Below are 19,181 nucleotides of genomic sequence, written 5' to 3'. Positions count from 1 at the left end.
GACATACTCACTAACGTAAATAGCAGTGTTTCTTCCTTTCCTGTTAAGGGAAGAAAACACGTAAGCTAGTATGCTGTGGAGAGATGTTCCTAAATATCCCAACTTAGCATGCAAGCATGCAAAACAAGTGACCATTAGATGATGATGATTTAAAAGTGCTAAGAGAGTGTAAGCCTGTTCAATATATATGTGTGTTCTGCTGGTTTCTCTTCCACTGCTTGAGGAAGCAACCCATTGGGATGTTTGAAGTAATGACATTGTGGAAGTTCTTTTCAACCTGAATTTCCTCGCATTAAAAATTGTGACAGGCTTAGGCCACTATGCTCATTGTGTAGGGGGAGAAATATAATCGCTTTATTATGCTGATGATCCTTTTCAGAGCTCGTCGTAGACAAGCAAGAGAGCAAACTGGGAAGATGGCAGATCACCTTGAAGGCCTTTCCAGTGATGATGAGGAAACTTCAACGGATATTACAAACTTCAATATGGAGCGAGGTTAGAAAAGCTACTGAAGCCTTGTGCAACCAAATATAGAAAATTTGACCAAAAAAAAAAAAAAAAAGCTTTACACCAATGCAGCCCTGTACATATATTTCAGCATATTTTGGAGAAAGTTTGAGAACTGTTCCTTACTAGATTATGAATATGACCAACAAGGTCTCTTATGCCCATCTGTTTTGCAGTTTGCAGCTAAATAAATAGCCACATCCTTAGAGAGATGCTTTTTATTTAATTCAGGCATTGTCTTGTTAGTGAGCAGTACTAAGCCTTCCTTCCAGTCTGGAATGTGATTTATCATTCTCCAGAATCTGTTGAGAACTGATTTTATGTTAATGCATTATTTTGTTTTGTGTGTAGAATTCTGAAGACCTCAGTGCTTTCAAAACTACTTTTGCTGATAAGAAGTATTTTCCCAAGTTTTGCATAAGTGTCTAGAAACAATGACAAAGCTTTTGTAGGCTTTTATTACTGCCTGGCAAACTTTGCAGGTGACAAAGAACAATGTTGACTGCAAATATTACAGAAAGTTTCTATGGTACTGACTGATTTGAAATTCCTCTGTAATTTTATAATTGGTTTGCTCCAAGTAAATCTTATTATGCAGTTATGTATAACCTTAATCATACAATGAATGGGGTTGTAAGTTAAACTAATGCCTATTAAGCACTAGGAGAACTGTAAGAAACTTGAAATAAGAGAGAGTTTGGTGGAACAGTCAGCTTTTACAGCAGCAGTTAAAAGGCAAACAGAATACTAGAGGTTACTATGAAACCAGTAGCAAAGTAGAACATTACTGTAATAATCCTATTATCTTCTCACCTTGAAACTGAGTACAATTATCACTCTTATGAAAGAGAAGTTAATCAAAATAGAAGAAATGTGTAGAAGCAAAGCAGTAGGGACCACATACATAGAATAGTTTATATGCATATGAGAAGGGATGAAGCAGCCAGGAGAATGACGTTGATTATTTATGTCGTAAGAGGGACATGAAGTGATCGAATAGGTTTAAAGTAAACAATCCACTTTTCACAGAACGTGTAATAAAAATGCTGAAGTCGTTGCCATAGGTGGTTGTGGATACCCAAAGTATAAACAGTTTAAAAAACAATTAAATAAACTGTCTAGCAGTTGGGTCCATCAGAAGTGCAAACAATCTCCACACCTTCAGTTGCTGGCCAGTTCACCAAAATTGAGGATACAGACAGAGAGCTCTGATTGAACAAGAGTTGTTAGGTGCTGTAATTCACTTTACTAAGTTAAATGGTCAAGATTAATAATTCAGTGTTGTTGAATTGTCTTTTGTAACTCAGCACTCCTAAGTGTACAAAAGTCTTTTGTACAAGTTGCATCCGTTTCTGAGCATGCATAGGATTTCTAAAGCTTTTTCTTCATTCATACCACTCTCATGATAGTCCAGAATGATCAGTAGGCCATATGGAACAGAGGGATGCACTTTGGACCTGCTAGCTTTATTTGTAGCATTTTTTTCAGTATCCCTGTGTGAAAAGTATTTGTATGACATAATCTAACTTTCTGTTGGCCCTCCCTCTACCTGCTGCATGTACATGTTATTAGTTGTATGCAGATAACTACTGTAACAAAACATTTAAAAGTGTGGCTGTAGCAGAAATGGCTGATTATTTCCAGGGTTTAATTACATTTTAGAAGAAATTAGAAGAAAATAATATATTGAGAAAAAGGTTTGGGCTGTTTAGAATACTAGTGCTGTAAATGCAAAAAAATACAAGGAATATTCTGAGATTGTAGTGGTTGTTCAGTGCCAACAGCCCCGTTATGTCCAGCAGTTGTGTTGTCAGCCAGGTCCCACTCAGTTGGCTTATTTCAGAGATGCCCTGTACTTACACTTGGATGAAGAAAGTTGTAGAATAATTTGAGTTGGAAGGTGCCTGGAGATCTGCTGTTCTAAACTTTGGTGCAAAGCAAGGCCAGCTTTGAAGTTAGGTCCACACGGTTCTCTTACCTTTGTGAAAACAGCTCAAATTATCGCTAGTCCAGTAGCTGGTAGACTGAAAATCATTGTATGATATTGTTGAAGTAAGGATTAGACGGTATGCCAGAGTGCTTACGGTGTGTTTTTTTTTTTTTAAACTTTGTATATTTGAGGCAAAAGTAATATAACTTTTAAGGCTAATTTTTTTTGGTTATGTTGGTAGGAGTTGGCTTATGACAGTCAACAATGAAGTTCCTCTTGAAAGAGGTATTACAGGGAATAGTGATTAATGTACTGCTGTATTTTTCCTCCCCACCAGATCGTATACTGAAAGAATCCAGCAAAGTTTTTGAAGATGTTTTGGAAAGCTTTTACTCAATTGATTGTATTAAGTCACAGTTTGAAGCTTGGCGTTCAAAGTACTTTGCTTCTTACAAGGATGCCTATATTGGCCTCTGTTTACCAAAGCTGTTCAACCCTTTAATCAGACTTCAGCTGCTTATCTGGACTCCTTTGGAGGTAAGGTCCTGTGCAGGCAGTTTCCACGTAAGCTTCTATATAGTGTGGTTCTTTCACACATCTGTAGAACAAAGTAAATTGAACCTTTGATGTGTGCTTCTCATAAAAGCATGTTCTAGGCGTGCAGTTTAAAATGGTCACCTCTCTTGGGGTGGAGTGCTTTCCTAGGAAGTTCCAGGACTACTGTCTTCTGTGTTCCCAGCAGGTCAGAGATGAATTCAGCACACGCCGGTACCTTCTCAGGGACCAGAAAGTCAAGCAGTGTATTAAACAATGCATGTGGGTTTTAAAATATTTCAGAGAAAATTGTGATTCTAGAGAAGGTGGTTCTTCAAGAGAAGTGGAACCAAGAAGTGTGTTTTTCAGTGGACTTGTGATCTAAGTCCCTACATTATATATCTTTCTTTCTCTCACCTGTCCCTTCATACCCCATAGAACTCTGGCTGGCAATTGTCTTCCACGTAGTACTCATTGCACGGTAATTAGGTAGGGAGCGTGGGAAAAGCAGGACAGCACAATTGCAGCATAGTGACCCTGGCACATATTCATTGTTCAGGCTGTGTGTGTGTGCTGACATAAGTAGCCATCAGGACAAACAGTTCAGGTAACTTTCGACTCCCATTGTTCTTCCTGGCAGTGAAAGCTCTTGTAAGGTATTTCTGCAGCAGTCAAGTGCTTGTTTTCACAGTACTGGTAGGAACTTGCTCTTTTCTGCCATGTTGGCTTTTACTGGGGAATGGGAGGTGAGTCAAGGCACACAATGCAATTGCATAAGCTTGTTTTGTTAGGAAACTAGGCTAAGAAAGAAAATTGTCCTCTCATCTTTCAAAATGTAGTTCATCTACAGCACCTTCTGCAGATGTGTCAGCCTTTCCCTCAAATGACTGCATTTCTCCTTTCTTCAGAAATGTGTTTTTTTTTTAACTACTAAGAGGATATTTGCAGAAGGTGATCTTCTGTCTCCTGTGCTCTGATTGCAGAGAGATTCTTCTTCTGAGAGCATTCAGAGTATTTACTTTGAATAAGTGGGAGAATCTATGAAAGCTGCCTTCATTAAATTTAAAATTGTTTTTGTGAATTCTCCCTTCCTCTATACTAGTTTCGTGTGAGTTCCCAGGCTGGCAAAATGAAGCTTAAGTTAGTTGGAGACAAGGTGTAGAATTCTCAAATCTCTTCATTTTTACTATTATGCCTTACTGTTCCTATTATATTAGGCATCTTGCTAAGCTTGAAAAATTACAAGGCATTCATGAAAAGAGATTTTCTTAATCCAGAAAACATCATTTTATAAAGCAGCACAAATGAATTGTACTTCTCACATTTGCTGGTTTTTTTTTGTTTTTTTTTTTCACCCCTCAGGTGTAATTAGAAATTTTTAATCTGTAGGGCAGCTGCTGCCCAAAAAAAGCAGTCTTTTTTCCACCATTTTCACTTTCATTTGATCTAGTGATTGTGTGGTTGTACAATGGATTAGTTCATTTGGCTGATTTATGGAAAACTGACCGTGCTCTCCATCCTCTTTCAGATTTTGGTTGGGTTGGGTTATCCATATACACTAATTTGTCTCGTAATGCCATGGTTAGTGGTGTCCAGGCAAAGAGGAAGAAAGTTTTCTTCACTTCTCGGGAATCAGGTTTGCCTTTGTTTCTGAAGGAACTAGTATCACTGCTTCAGGAGTAGGTTAGCCAAAGCAGGAGGTGAAATAATTTGCCTGTCCTTACGCCAAATCAAGTTACTACTTGGTCATGATGCACCATATATATATATTTTTTTCTTCCAGTAGAGAGGGGTACCTGACATGTAGAGGAAAAAAGGACTACATTTTCATGTTTTTACTATGCTCAAATGCTGCTTACCCTGCTTGCTTAGAAAACTTAGTAACCTATTTTAAAGCAATGTTGTTATAGTTTTCACGTGTATTATACTTGCAGATGTATTTTTTTTGTAATGTGTTGACTGCAGACCTCTGTTTAGGAATCTGACCTCTTCTCTGTTCATTTTATTAGGGCAAGTGTCGTGATTTTGAGACTATGTTGTGGTTTGAATCATTGCTGTTTTATGGCTGTGAAGAACAGGAGCAAGAAAAAGATGATGCTGATATTTCACTATTACCTACCATTGTAGAGAGAGTTGTTCTTCCGAAATTAACAGGTATAGCCTTATAAAGAAAAAAATGAAGGAGGGGGAGCACGGATGGGGGTGGAGCAGCTAGCTGGTGGTTGTTCGTGCTTTTAGATGTTACTGTTTTGTAAATGTGTCCTATGTGTCTGAGTGTCTTAGTACCTGTATTTGAGTATTTGCAAAGTGGAGTAATTCTTTTATCTCTTACAGTGATTTCTGAAAATATATGGGATCCTTTTTCTACAACACAAACATCTAGAATGGTAGCGATTGTACAAAAACTAGTGGATGGATATCCTTCAGTGGTGAATGCAGAAAACAAAAATACACAAGTAAGTTGCTTATTCATAAGTATCTGGGATAGGTTAAGGAATTTGGTTATATTTTTAATACACTATATTTGAAACCACAGCATGTTTAATGAGAAACAAGAAGATTTTTTTCAATTCTTTGATGCTCTGCTAGCTAGTTAGGGAGAGTCAAGTATGGTAATAAATGAGGAGAAGGAATTCAATTAAGTCTCCCCAAAATTAATGGTAGAGAAAAAGAGATACCAAATGTACTGTGACTTCTTGGTCTGCAATTTTTGATTTAAGGATCAGCTAAAAACAGTTACTTTTCTTTTTTTAGACTTTTGTAACGTTTCCAAATGTATTGCTTCATAGTTTCATTGTTTTGCTTGCCCTCTATGATGTGAGAACTAATGTCAGGAGTACAGATTCCACGTGTAATGCAGTGTCCATGTTGCCTTGAGAATGGCGGGAGATCAGCCAAAGTGCACGTGTATAGGGAAGATAGCAGAAGGTTAAAATTGACAAAAGCCCAGGCTTCACTGTAGCTCATTGTATAGTGAAGCTTAACAATAAAGGAATTCCATTGCTTTCAGTTTTTTTTTTTTGAAAACGTCAAGTTTTACCTCTAACCTTAATTATAGACTCTCTAAGACTCTGCATGAGTGCTTAAGTACATGTGCCTTTTACTGTTAGGGTCACATGTGGTCTTTGTTGTTTTTAAAATCAGTTTCCGAGTGGTTAATGAATAAGCAGTGCTTTGACAACTTGCTAAGAAAAATTAATCTGTTTCAGATGCTTTTAAAGGCATTGTTGCTAAGAATGAGGAGAACACTAGATGATGATGTATTCATGCCCTTATATCCAAAAAAGTAAGTTTGCTTTCGACTATTAGACCTCTCTGTTGGCAAGTCAGTGTCTTCTGTCTGTGGTTGATAGGGTTTATACCTCTGTATGGTTCACTGGCTAGATACAAGAGCAAACTAATTACTATGCTGTGAGGAATTGTCAAAAACAAAGCAGAATTGGAATAAAAGAATATTTGTGGAAATGAACTGTGTGTGGGAAGGAGGAAGTCAGCAAACTCCAGATAGAGGTGGTCTTGGTTACTCATTAAAGAAATCTCTTACTTTCCAGCATCTTAGAAAACAAGAACTCTGGTCCATATTTGTTTTTCCAACGTCAGTTTTGGTCCTCTGTTAAGGTAAGTCAGTAAATACATCTGATAAATCTTTGCTGTAGTCAGTGTAGCAATGAAATCCCCTTCATTTTTGTGGAAAATGGTAGATATAAAATTGCCTTTTCTTTAGTTGAAAGAACTCTAGAGTAGTAATCTTAGCCTTTGATAGTACACTGCCCTCTTCAAAAGATTGCCAAGTGTGAAAGCGTTTTTACTTACGCAGTGTGGGTTTACTTGGCATGCTCAACAACTGAGTGTTTTTTAATGCCATTTTGCTTGTCAAACCATATGATTATTTTATTTTACTTACGTGGTAATGAGAGCGGTTTGGTTTGTCTCTTTTTTTGTAGTGTCAGAATTTTCATGAAAATAACTTGGATAAACAAACAGTTTTCTAACCCCTTTTGGAAAACCTGTTGCTATTTGTAAAATATGAGAACTATTGTAAACTTAGTTTACTTGCAATGATAAAGAATGTGAAAGGAATGTCTATGTGGAATGTGCAATACAGCGTTTTCAGAGGTCTGTAAGAAGCTGTAGCTGTTGTAGATTTTTTTCTTCGCATCCTTTTATTAGAAATATAAACTCCCAGCTAAAGAGGAAAGTATGAGACATGGTGATTGAACTGTTGATCTCTGTGGTCATGCAAACAGATCTTTTGTCTGGAGTTTTTGATTTAAATTGTAGCAGTGAGGGAGGCCTTATTCTGAATGGGTTTGCAATCTCATCGTTTACTTAAAGTATTTGACACTGAATTCTTTCACTTTGAAGTAAAGTCAACTTCTTAAATGCTGTCTAGAGCAAAAAGTACATAAAGCTCATTTATTAAAATGCAGTTCTTAAGAGCAACACTGAAAATTCACTTACGGCTTGTGTCTCATACGACTGAAGTTGCTTGCTTCTGGCAATATTTGTTGGAGCCTGGGCAGTTTAGAACTATGCATGCTCTTATCACTGCTCTGTTTTAGAGAAGCAATAACAATACAGCTCTCTTGCACTAGCAAGGCAGTTACAGCGTCACAGAAGAGCAGAAATAGAAGCTGGGAGGCAAGTGCTCGTTTACTATTTCCTGATGATCTGCCTCAACAGTAAACTGCTGGCTGCATTCATTTGTACAAGGCTGGCAGCAGTTTTCCACAGGCCATATGCCACGGGGAATAACAGCTGTACAGTTGGCTTAGCCAGCACTTCCCATCAAGCATTTTCTGCGTCTTTTGTTTCAGCATGCCTTGGAAATAAGGGTATGCTGATAGCATGCCTGCAGATTTCACTGAGAAGAGGCTGTGAATTTGCCCCTATATGGCGTATGCTAGACCTCACTTGACATCGACATCAAATTTTGAGAACAAGGTGTCTTGAAACTTATTTTTTTCACTGATGCCTCTGGCAAAACAAAAGCAAAACAGCGATGATGATTGTTGTTGTATGGGAATTTGCAACACCTAAGCTAGTGTTTTAATGGATTCTGGATACTTTTGGAGCAATCAGAAGGCATATTTCCCTTGCTTTACCTCAGCTGTATTGCTGCATTTGAAGAGTCTTTAAAGTATTTGACTAACTTTTCAGTTTCATGTCACTTTAAATAACTACCTTGCCTATATTGTGTTTTCAGTTATTAGGAAACTTTCTCCAGTGGTATGGAATCCTTTCAAACAAAACTCTACAGGAGCTGTCAATAGATGGTCTGCTAAATAGATATATTCTTATGGCTTTTCAAAACTCTGAGTATGGAGATGACAGCATAAAGAAGGCTCAAAGTGTGAGTAATATCCAAAAAATAAATAAATGAATTTGAGGTTACCTGTGAAATCTTGACTTTGATATCTTCATATCACAATGTCAGCGAACCAAAGAAAGAACATTCTCTGGCTCATACCTGTAGATAGTTCGGGTATAGTGTAGGTTTCTGTGCTTTTGGATTTTTTTTGTAGGTTTCCTGCTGTTTGACTCAGTTGAGTCTTGTAACTGCAGTCTTACCTGGCAGACTTAATAACTCATGTTGGATAACTTTTACATTTTTGTTGCTTTGTTTTTTAACTTTCTTTTTCCTCTTTTATTTAGGTAATTGCTTGCTTTCCTAAGCAGTGGTTTGCTAATCTAAAAGGAGACAAGACTATTTCTCAGCTAGAAAACTTCTGTAGATACCTTGTTCATCTGGCTGATACAATTTATAGAAACAGCATTGGTTGTTCTGATGTAGAGAAAAGAAATGCAAGGTAACTTATTTTGAGTTAATCAGTTGCAATTCTTGTGCTTTGTGTTATTTGCTTGCAAAGATAGTAGATGAGGAGATTTTAAAGGTGGCTGAAAACAGCAGGTGCTGTTTCAGTTAAACACTCAAAATGTTTTGCAGTGCTCCTTTGTGTCCTTCACTCTGGCAGATTTTGTAGTTACTAGATTTGGAGGGCTCCACCTCGTAAACCTGTTGCAGATTCCTACATAATGGCTTCTAAATTACAAATCTTGCTTTTCTATATGTTGCAAAAGTTTTGGCTATGTTTACACAACCAACTAGCTGAACCTGTTTTCCCCTTGATCAAAGAGTCATTTTACTTGTATCTGATAACCAGCATAATTAAAAGTTTGGATTAGGTGCATGAATGCTACTGCTAGCCAAGTAACCCACGTATTGGGTGGGTTGTTTTAATGATAAACTTAAAAATCAAGTTGTTGCGCTGATAAACAGGAACATAACAAGACTGGAAGAGCATTTATTCGTGTGCTGTTGCATGGGGAGAGGTTGCAGGGTCAATAGTTCAGTTGTTCCAGGAAACCTGCTTAAACTGAAACTTGGAATCCTTGCTGCTACCTTCATTAGTCATTCTTGATACCTGGAATTGCCCGAGCCATTGCTCAAGTTACTTTTTTTTTTTTTTTTTTTATAATTTACGCATGGCACTGAAATGTAGGAATTTCCCTTTAAGTGTAGCACACGAATTCTGGTTAGGAGCTTTTTCATGTGTTGGCTTTTTTTTTTTTTTCCAGTTACCATATTGGTTATTGGCACTTTTCTGTCTTTAGATTCGCTTCTGTCTGTGACATATGAATCATCTCATTTTCAGAGAACACTGAGCTTTGTGCCACACTGGGTTGTACTTAATCTACTCCTTATCCTCTCCCAAATTATGCCTTAGAGCTTTGTGTCTGAAGTATGATAGCAATGACACGTACCAATTTAAATTTCCTCGTGATTCAACTTCAAAACAAACTCTTTACTCAATGAAATTTACTAAAATGAAAATGTCTAGCCTAGCATGATATTGTAAATGAAACAAAAGAGTTGATAGAGAATCCAGTAGAGATTAGAAACAGGCTACCAAAAGAGAGTTTAAATTTGAAATAACTTTTTTTTTTTTTTTACCAGCTGAAATAATTTGGTAAAAATTTGTATTGGAACACTGGAAGAGAAACAACTAACTAATCCTTTTTTTTCCCATAGTAAATTCTAATTTAATTTTTATTGTCTGGAATTCTGCTTTTTTTCAACTTCTAAAACTGTTCACATTTTCTCTGTTAAGCACATAAAATAAGTCTGTTGCAGATAGGTTACTTTCTGTAACCTAAGGATGTGATGTCTGTTCATGTAAAACCTAGTACAATTGTTTGAAAGAAAAAATCATTAACTTCTCCTGGGAGCAAAGTATCTTTTATCTATGTCTGTCAATGGTAGTTTGCCAGATGTTGGGTGCTTTTTTGCCAACCAGATGCTTTAATTTTTAAGATGAATTTTGGACATCTAGTGTTTTTTGTGGGACTTGCTTAAATTCATGTCCGTGTTCCTTGCATGATGCTAGGATTGCTTTTGACAGCTGAAGAAGTACAGTTTTCTTGGGACTAGGATCAATCTATAGTGCAATTTGTTGGTGGCAAGCTTCATATTTTTTAAGGCATGCATTAAAACATACTGTTTTTTTTCTGCTCAAACACTTTTCATCAAGAGAGCTGTGACTCACTGCACAGTACCATAAGTAATCCAAGAGTTTTTCTTGAGAAATACTGCATCTAGCATTAAACCATATATATGACTAATTCCTACTCTCTCTTCCTCTCTAACCCAACACAAAATTTTCAATTTTACTGCAAGGTTGATAACCAACCTGTTTTTTATCAGACTAAGCAAGTGGAGATGATGTGAAGCCATCTGAAACTGATTTGCTGTACAGAGTTATAACATGGTTGTCTGTTGAAATATTAACGCTTCTAACATGATCATTGCATTCCTGCATTGACTTCGCCTTCCTCTTCTGCTTTTTTTTTTTTAGGGAGCAAATAAAGCAGATCATAAAGCTTCTAGCAAGTATACGAGCGCTGGATCATGCTATGACAGTTGCAAATGATCACAACGTAAAAGAGTTAAAAATTTTAATAGAAGGAAAATAGACTTTTCCGACATCTCGTTATGAGCTTTAAAACCATTCCTGATGTGTAATTTATGTACATATGTAAAGTTTCTTAAACTGTAAAGTATTGATCTTTGTTTTAATACAAAGTGCATTCTTATATACAGCATCCTTAAAAAAAAGTAATTCTAAAGTTGACTTCTTTAGAAGCAAAAATGAAATCCCAAGATTGTGATTCTTCCAGAAATCAGACTTTGCTTAAAGTTTCTCAAAATCTTGTTTACAAAAAACACTTTATACCCATGATTAGTAGTCATCTACTCCTCCGTTAATTGTTCCATGGCTAACTGGAATGTGTATAATATATTAAGTGTAATGCAATATTATACATATATTTATACCACCATCTTACCTTCACACTGGATATGGAGATCTTTTACTGTTGAAAAAAGTTTTTCATTTGCTAAAAATCACTTGTTTTGAAAATAAAACAATCATATTATTGGTCAAAAGGACAGGCAAAATATTAAAATATGTGAAAATCGTTTGGCCTAAATAGTAGAAAGACTTTCAGATGGAACCTGACCCTTAAAAAGCCACTGTGCTTCACTCAGATTGGAATAACAAAAAAGTATTTGCATTCAAATATGGAACTCTAAAGACTGTTCTTAGAAATAAAATAGAAATGAAAACCCAAATCAATGCTTAACTATTTCCTTAATTCAAACAAACAATGTAAACTCAAGATTATGGTGCAAGCTTACGTGACAGTGTTTCCTAATCCCCAAACACCTTATATTTTCTAAGAAAACTAGTTCACCTGTGAACTCTGGACCCTCATTCCTTGTGCAAGGTGGTTAGGTTCACTGTTTGCTTTTTTTTTTTTTTTTAATAACTTCATACTGGGAACCTCTTTCTTCTGATTGGTACGGCTAAAGATGTAAAGCTAAATGAAGGTGAAGAAAAATTTATATCCGAGGATTTGAAGTGTTTGTATTGTAATAAATAGTCAAATGTTTCATTTCCTGCTAAACACCCTCTAAGAATACAGTCCTGGAAAACAAAGCAGTTAATTGAGCTGTAAATTAAAAATAAAACCCCTTAAATATATGATGATCTACATTGGAACACCAGTGATTTGATGTTGGGGTCCAAGGCATGCTAAGAGCTGTACTAGCCTTGGATTAAGAGCTATTTCCCAGTGTGCCCTACCTTTTGGGGGAATTGTAGCAATAAATTGGCATCCTGAACAACGTAAGAATCACTGTATTTTAAGCTTATGTCATGTGGTATAAATGAGTATATTAAAAACGTACAATTTGTAACATGCACACTTCATTTGGACACTGAACAATTGTTTTTCTGAACTGTTGGGATTGATGGAGTACATTCAGAGTATCTGCTTTTAAAAAATGTTTCAATAAACTTGTCTGTCAAGGAGCTGTTGTAGCTTTATTCCTTTGGGAAACTTATAAAGGAAAGAATATGCAAGCTGGCTGACTGTTTCAATATATCTGGAAGAGAACAGTCCATGGACAGCAGATGTTTGGAGTGAGCCAAAGCATCTTCACTCAATGAGACAAAGATTACACGCTGGAATTCAGATCTTGAAGATTAGGAAAGTATTTAACCAGGAGCTGTCAGTATTTGGATTTTCAGTGACCAAATGTATTAAACAGAGTGCACTACTAATGGAGCTCCAATGTTCGAGACAACTTTGTTAACTACTGTTATTAAAAACAGGCATTTTGCTCTCATTTGGGTTATGACTAGGACACTAAGGAAGGGGTAAAGAGAATATCTTCCTTCTAACCTCATTATAAATTATAGCTGCAGAGAAATATTTTTCAAGGTAGTTTGTAGTCATGTTCTTAATTAACTGCCTGGAGGACCAGTTATATTATACTTAGCCCATCCTCCCTCTCATAGAATCATGCCCTGTGCCTGGTGTTGCATGTTACAGGAATTTCTCCTCCTTATCCTTACACAATATGACACTTTTGGAGAACAACACACAATCTTGCAAAGTTTACTTATGAGTGATAAGCAAAGTAGCTTCTCATTTTGAGCAACCTTTCCTTTGTATAAATGGTTAGAATTGTATTGGTACTTCAAGGCTTTATGCAAATACTTTTACCCAATTTTATTCACAAACAACCACTTCTACACTTCACTCATAATCTCATTTATTGACCCAAATTAAATGTGAGTGGCAAAGCAGTTCCACTTTATGCAATAATCTTTAAACTGTGTTACACAACTGCTGCTTGGTTAGAGTATGACGCAAGACATTTCTCCCATGGTTGACCATGTGTATCTTATTGTTCACTATCAAAATTAACAAATATAGTAAGAGGCTGATGTCCTAGATGATGATCAAATCCCACAGGAGAAGTTACTAATATATTAGTAACTAATTAGTTATGTGACATGGCAATCTTTTCTGCTCAGAACTCTACAGGGACTGTTGAGAAGGTCTAGTAACTTCTTTAGCAGTTAGTAATTTCTGGCATTGTCTAGAAACAGGAAAGATGTATAACACTACATGAAAACACTGCATGTAAAATTGTTGGTCACTGGAAATTTTAATGAACAGCATAATATGTATAATACAGAATGGTTACAGTTACTTTATTAATTACTATTTTGTTATACAGGTGTGTTTTTTCTACAATCGCAGGTATTACAAAATTACCCTAAAGCTCATCAGTAGCAAAGGGAAAAACCTTGTCCTTTGCTATAACGGAAGAAAAAATGAAAGCTAAAATTTGAAATAGAGAAGTTTGAGGAAGATTTGTGCAGATATATGGAGCCATGTGTTTCCTCTTTCTCCTCCTTTCAGCTACATCTCATTTTCTGCAAAAGTTTGTTATCCGTGGTTCTGCTTTCAGTTCTCCCTAGGTTAGTGTACAAACCCCACGCTTTTTAGAATGAATTCTAAATATATATTTTATATGTATATATAGTATATATGCTGGGGGAAGGGATATGCACCTGCAATTTTTATGTGGTGTACGTTTGTATCTTACGTTTGTAAGTTGCCACAGTAAAAATTAAATAGCCTGTGATCTGACCATTAGGCTTTCCCTGTAAAGTCACAAGGAAACCATTCCTGCAGGAGTTCGTGTGGTACGTACAGAAAACAGAGCTCTGAGAGAGAGAGGCTTCAGAAATGATTGCTGAAAGGAGGATGGATGTGGTTTTCTGGGAAACTCGTACTCAGCCATTAGAATGGAGCAGAGTCGAGTGATTTTACCCTGTATGTGGTGCTCCAGACACAATTTTTGATAGGCTTGCAATGCAATTACTAGTTGGGTTAGTCTGTCTGAACCATGAAATAATGTACAAATTTTTTGCCCAAGAATACTTAATTTTTGTATGTAACTAAAGCTCTTGACCTAAATATTCAGAAATAAATGAAGAGGGATAAAAAAAATATTAAATGGAGACGAACTGACTTAGTAATACAAGGGCCTACAATTTATGGCTCTTCTCCAGACAATGACTTAAGCATATGCTTTTGTTCGTATATGTGAATGGTCCCATTGACTCCACTTACATTACTTTTGTGCTTTATGTATATTTAAATGTTTATTTAAATGTTTATTTAAATATTTAAATGTTTTCGTAGCACAGAGACCTGGAGTAAAGCACTGATGTATCTCCAAGATTTGATGTGGTATTCTTATACAGTCTCCTTGCTGTTCTGTGTGCATAAAGTGAAAGACCAGCACAAGGGCATTTTCATGTCTCTCTATTTCCTTATCTCAGTTTGATTTGTTTCCTTCTTTGCTTAAAGTATAGATAATAATCCAGTTACATATAATTTATAACATTTACTAGCCCTTACAGTAAAAGAAGTTAGTCTATCAGGTTAACTGTAAATGACGCAAAGGAAAGACATATTCTCTCTTGCCTACAGCATGAAACAGCTAAAAGTTGCGAGAAAGCTACAAAACAAAGCACGCTAAAGTAACAAGGAGCACATTCAATACATTCCATATCTGTGAAATTCTCTTTACACCCTGGTCCCATGGTCTCTTTGAAAACTTTTTCTATTACACCTGTTCAGCTTAATTGTTGAGGAGATCTGGCACGAAGACATTGCAATTGGGAGAAAGAAGGATGTGAGATGAGGAAATTTTTAGAGCACATTTAATACCAAATCACAGAGGCATGCCTCTCTATTTCCATGTATTTAAGGTTTGTGAGATTCTGAAATTCAGTTGGCAGGTGAAGAAAAACTACCAAAACCTTTTATTATTCAAAAGTTAGGAATAAATTAAAATTTGTTTGTAAGATGCTTTGCTATGTTACACAATATATTGGCAATTAGAATGAAATATTCATTCTCATTTTCCATAAGTTGTAAGTGGTAGTTTTGGAAATTGATAGCTTTATCAGAACTCCCACTAGTGGATAATAATAATACTTTTTTTTTTTTTTTTTACATTCTCAGCTGGATTGCATTTTCAACTGATGCTCTTTGATGTTTTGAAGTCTTTCAGCAAATAGTGGAGTATTACATTTTCAACTGTGCCTTACTGTTCAGGTATCAGAAAAAAAGATATATATATATTACCCTGAAAAAAAACGTGTCCAGAAGAAGGAGGGAAGGAAGGAGGGAAGGAGGGAAGGAAAACAAAAACACTTTATTTGAATTTCTTTTATCTCTTGTAAAAGATGTAATCATACAATATCCTAATTTGTAAGGCACCCACAAGGATTGTCAGGTCCGACTCCTGGCTGCCTGCAGGACCACCTCGAAATCAGACCGTATGCCTGAGAGCATTGCCCAAATGCTTCTTGAACTCTGTCAGGCTCGGTGCTGTGACCACTGCCCTGGGGAGCCTGTCCCAGTGCCCGACCACCCTCTGGGTGCAGACCCTTTCCCTAACACCCAGCCTGACTCTCCCCGGTCCCAGCTCCATGCCGTTCCCTCAGGTCCTGTCGCTGTCCCCAGAGAGCAGAGCTCAGCGCCTGCCCCTCCGCTCCCCTCGTGAGGGAGCTGCAGGCCGCCATGAGGCCTCCCCTCAGCCTGCTCTGCTCGGGGCTGAGCAAACCAAGGGACCTCAGCCGCTCCTCATGTGTCTTGCCCTCCGGACCCTTCACCATCTTTGTAGCCCTCCTTTGGACACACTGATAGTTTTATGTCCTTCATATACTGTGGTGCCCCAAACTGCACAGAGTGTTCCAGGTGAGGCCACACCAGCACAGAGCAGGACAATCCCTCCCCTCGCCCAGCTGGCAGCGCCGTGCCTGATGCCCCCCAGGGTACAGGCGGCCCTCCTGGCTGCCAGGGCACGCTGCTGACTCATGCTCAAATTGCCATCGACCAGAACCCCCGATTTGTCGAGATCTCTCTGCAAGGACTCTGCCCTCGAGGGAGTCAACAGCTCCTCCCAATTTAGTGTCATCTGCAGACTTACTCAGTACACCTTCAAGGTGACCTGTGCACATCCAGGTCGTTCATGAAAACATTGAAAAGAACTGGCCCTAAAATGGAGCCCTGGGGAACCTCACTAGCGACTGGCCACCAGCCTGAACGCTATTTAATGTAACACTTTGAGCTCAAACAGTCTGCCAACTGCTCACCCACTGTAATATGTATTTATCTAGCTGCAGGCTGGACATTTTGTCCAGGAGGACACTGTGAGAAGCAGCATGGAAAGCTCTGCAGGAATCTGAAGAGATCACATATACTGGCTTCCCTTGGTCAGCTCGATGGGTGACCTTGTCATAAAAGGGAATTAAGGACTTGGTGAATGCCACGTCTCTCTTGATTTTATCACGCAGTTCCCGAGCCGTCTGTAGTCCCCGCAGCTTGCCACGCACCAGCAGCACGGCACAGCAAAGCCCCTGCCGAGCAGCGCTGCTCCTCCTCCGCTCGCAGCCCGCACAGGCTGCGTGGAAATTTCCACGGAGAAGCCTGGGGTCTGCGGCTAAAACTTTGGCGGCCCGTGAGGACGAGGCAGGCTGCGGCCACCCACCCGTGCCCCCCGCCGTGCCGCGAGCTCTGCCCGGGCGCCTCGCTATTCGCACTCGCACTCACACACACGCACCCGCACACACACACGCGCCGGTTTCCGGCGGCGGGAGGCGCAGTGCGGAAGGGACGGCGGGGCCGTGGCGGAAGGGAGGTCCCGGCGGCTGCCGGGGAGCCGAGCCGAGCCGGGAAGGGCGGCCGGAGGCGGCGGCAGGGCCGGTGAGGGGGGCGCCGGCGGCGGCGGCGGCGGCTCGGGGCCGGGCCGGGCTGGGCGGGCGGGCGGCGGCGGCGGGGAGCCCGCGCCGGGCGGTGCGGGGCTGCTGAGGGCGGCGGGCGGCACACACAAGATGGAGGCGCTGTGGGCGCCGCGGGTGCCGGGCTGCGGCTCCTGCCCCTGCCCCGGAGGGGGTGGGATGGGATGGGATGGAAGGCAGGAGGGGTCCGTGTCGCCCTCAGCCCGGGAGGTTACCGGCGGGGAGCTGGAGGGAAGGGATGGGGCAGGCTTCCCAGCAGCTTCTCCCGCCGCCGTGTGTGTTTCCCGAGCTGAAGCCCTCGCTGGTCTCTCGGTGCTTGATTTCGCGTTGCTCTAAAGGAGGACCTTACCTTTTGTGGCCTGTCGGTGGTTTCGCTAGGACAGGGCTGCAAGGTTTCAGTCGTCAGCTGCTGCAGGGGAGGGTTTCAGTCCAGACAAAACCCTGCTTTCGTTTATAAAAGCAGCCCTCTCCCCTAGTAGGTTAACGTTTTTCTATGACATGCTAAAACCTCTTAACACTTCTGCCGTTTAAAACATCCTATCTTTTAATATAATGTCAAAATTACTAAAATACATCCATAAATTGAAGCTGGCCCAGGCTTCTCATCCTCTGCATTTGGCATTGGTTTCTGATTAAGGTAGCTGCTGCTCTTACATGTTTTTGGTGACTAAAGGTGAACCTTATTTTCAGTTTTCCTAAGAAGAAATCTCATTTGTTTAAGTACTGTGAAACAAATTCTGGTTGTCATGGAATAGATCTTAAATAAATCCTACGTGCTGCTCTTGGTACTTACATTTTTGAAGCATCTGTATGTTATCTTTAGATAGTCCCTGTATTTGTTTTGAAACATGAGATAAAATAAGTCTGACGACATAGAAAGAGTGAGCATGTCTTTTTTTTCTCTCTCTTCCACCCCCCCCTTTTGTTAAGCCTGTAGAAGTCTTAGGAAAGCATGGAAGTCAGACCTGCTTTGCAGAAGGTATCTGGAAGCACAAGAAGCTTTCACTAACATCATCTTGTGTTGGACAGGACCGCCACCGATAAAGGCAAAATGGCTTTCAGTAAAGGATATCGTGTGTATCACAAGCTGGATCCCCTTCCATTCAGTGTGATAGTGGAAGCCAGAAACAGAGAAGAATGTCTCATGTTTGAATCTGGAGCTGTGGCTGTCCTCTGTAAGTCGATATGTTTTGATAACTACAATGTAAAAAGTTGGCAGACTTGACCTTGTGTAAGCTCTTTGCTTTTGTTTATGAAATATACAGAAGAAACAGTTATTCTGTTTTTATTTGCTGATGGAGAATCTTCTGATTTAAATGAAAAAAATGCTTCATACCTTTAACTGCTGAGAGGGAATTTTACAAGTTTAAAAAGGTTTCATTGTGAATATATACTCTCACATATTCTAAATTTTTTTCTAATAACATTCAACAACATCTGCGTACCTTTGGTTCTGAGCAATCTTCTGCTTTTGAATACATGATGACTCAGTAAGAAGCTAAATCTATATGTTGTATTTCATAATGAAAAGTTCTATATTCTTAAGTGATACATCATCTTAATTTGTTTATCTCAATTTGTGTCATGACTTTTTGATGGCTTTTTGATTTTTAGCTTTTCTCCTTGTATTTTCAACCTATCGCCATACTGTGTGTGTTAGTTCATCTTGTAATAAAACAAGTAAATATTTGGAGCAAGGTGTCTTGCAAAGTCATTTTTACATATTTTCAGTGATATATAGAATGATTCTATTAAGTCCTTTTTGTTTTAAAGTCATAGTTGAGCAAGGACACTAAAACGAGAAGTGCAGGAGAGATCCTTGAAGTCTATAGATATGGCTTAAAAATGTCGTTTGGTTTGTATTCTTCAGTACGTAAATCTGAGCACCTGGTTGCAGAGGGTTTCTAGGCTTGTTTTTGATTTTTACAGAAAGCTTGCATACTGTGGATGTACTTCTTTTGAATCAATAAGTTTTTGATGAGTTAATCCTGATGCCTGCTTATGGTTTTGTAGCCTAGCTATTCTGAGCAGCTGCT

General features: G+C 38.9%; 2 protein-coding genes across 24 annotated transcripts in view; both read left to right on the top strand.

Moving 5' to 3' along the window:
- PAXBP1 (PAX3 and PAX7 binding protein 1) overlaps positions 1-12,345 on the top strand; it is a 28,890-nt gene extending 16,545 nt beyond the window's left edge. For both annotated transcript variants that reach the window (XM_080556783.1, XM_080556782.1), the window contains exons 10-18: positions 380-495; positions 2,775-2,974; positions 4,981-5,125; positions 5,306-5,427; positions 6,181-6,257; positions 6,523-6,589; positions 8,178-8,324; positions 8,627-8,781; positions 10,828-12,345. In XM_080556783.1, the coding sequence (XP_080412909.1) occupies positions 380-495; positions 2,775-2,974; positions 4,981-5,125; positions 5,306-5,427; positions 6,181-6,257; positions 6,523-6,589; positions 8,178-8,324; positions 8,627-8,781; positions 10,828-10,945 (1,147 nt within the window). In that variant the 3' untranslated portion in view covers positions 10,946-12,345. The remainder of the gene's footprint in view (positions 1-379; positions 496-2,774; positions 2,975-4,980; positions 5,126-5,305; positions 5,428-6,180; positions 6,258-6,522; positions 6,590-8,177; positions 8,325-8,626; positions 8,782-10,827) is intronic.
- A 4,625-nt stretch (positions 12,346-16,970) lies between these two features.
- SYNJ1 (synaptojanin 1) overlaps positions 16,971-19,181 on the top strand; it is a 64,835-nt gene continuing 62,624 nt past the window's right edge. For 17 of the 22 annotated variants that reach the window (XM_080556605.1, XM_080556599.1, XM_080556613.1 and 14 more), the window contains exons 1-2: positions 16,979-17,110; positions 18,175-18,320. In XM_080556605.1, coding sequence (XP_080412731.1) covers positions 18,197-18,320 — 124 coding nt within the window. In that variant the 5' untranslated portion in view covers positions 16,979-17,110; positions 18,175-18,196. Of the gene's footprint in view, positions 17,111-17,602; positions 17,621-18,082; positions 18,321-19,181 lie in introns of those variants that run through there. The other 5 variants (XM_080556614.1, XM_080556604.1, XM_080556616.1 and 2 more) reach the window with 2 other exon arrangements.

Source organism: Anser brachyrhynchus, assembly GCF_964034855.1.
Source record: "Anser brachyrhynchus genome assembly, chromosome: 1".
Lineage (NCBI taxonomy): Eukaryota > Metazoa > Chordata > Aves > Anseriformes > Anatidae > Anser > Anser brachyrhynchus.
The sequence above is the reverse complement of the archived record's forward strand: the minus strand, read 5'-3'. Positions and strand labels throughout refer to the sequence as shown.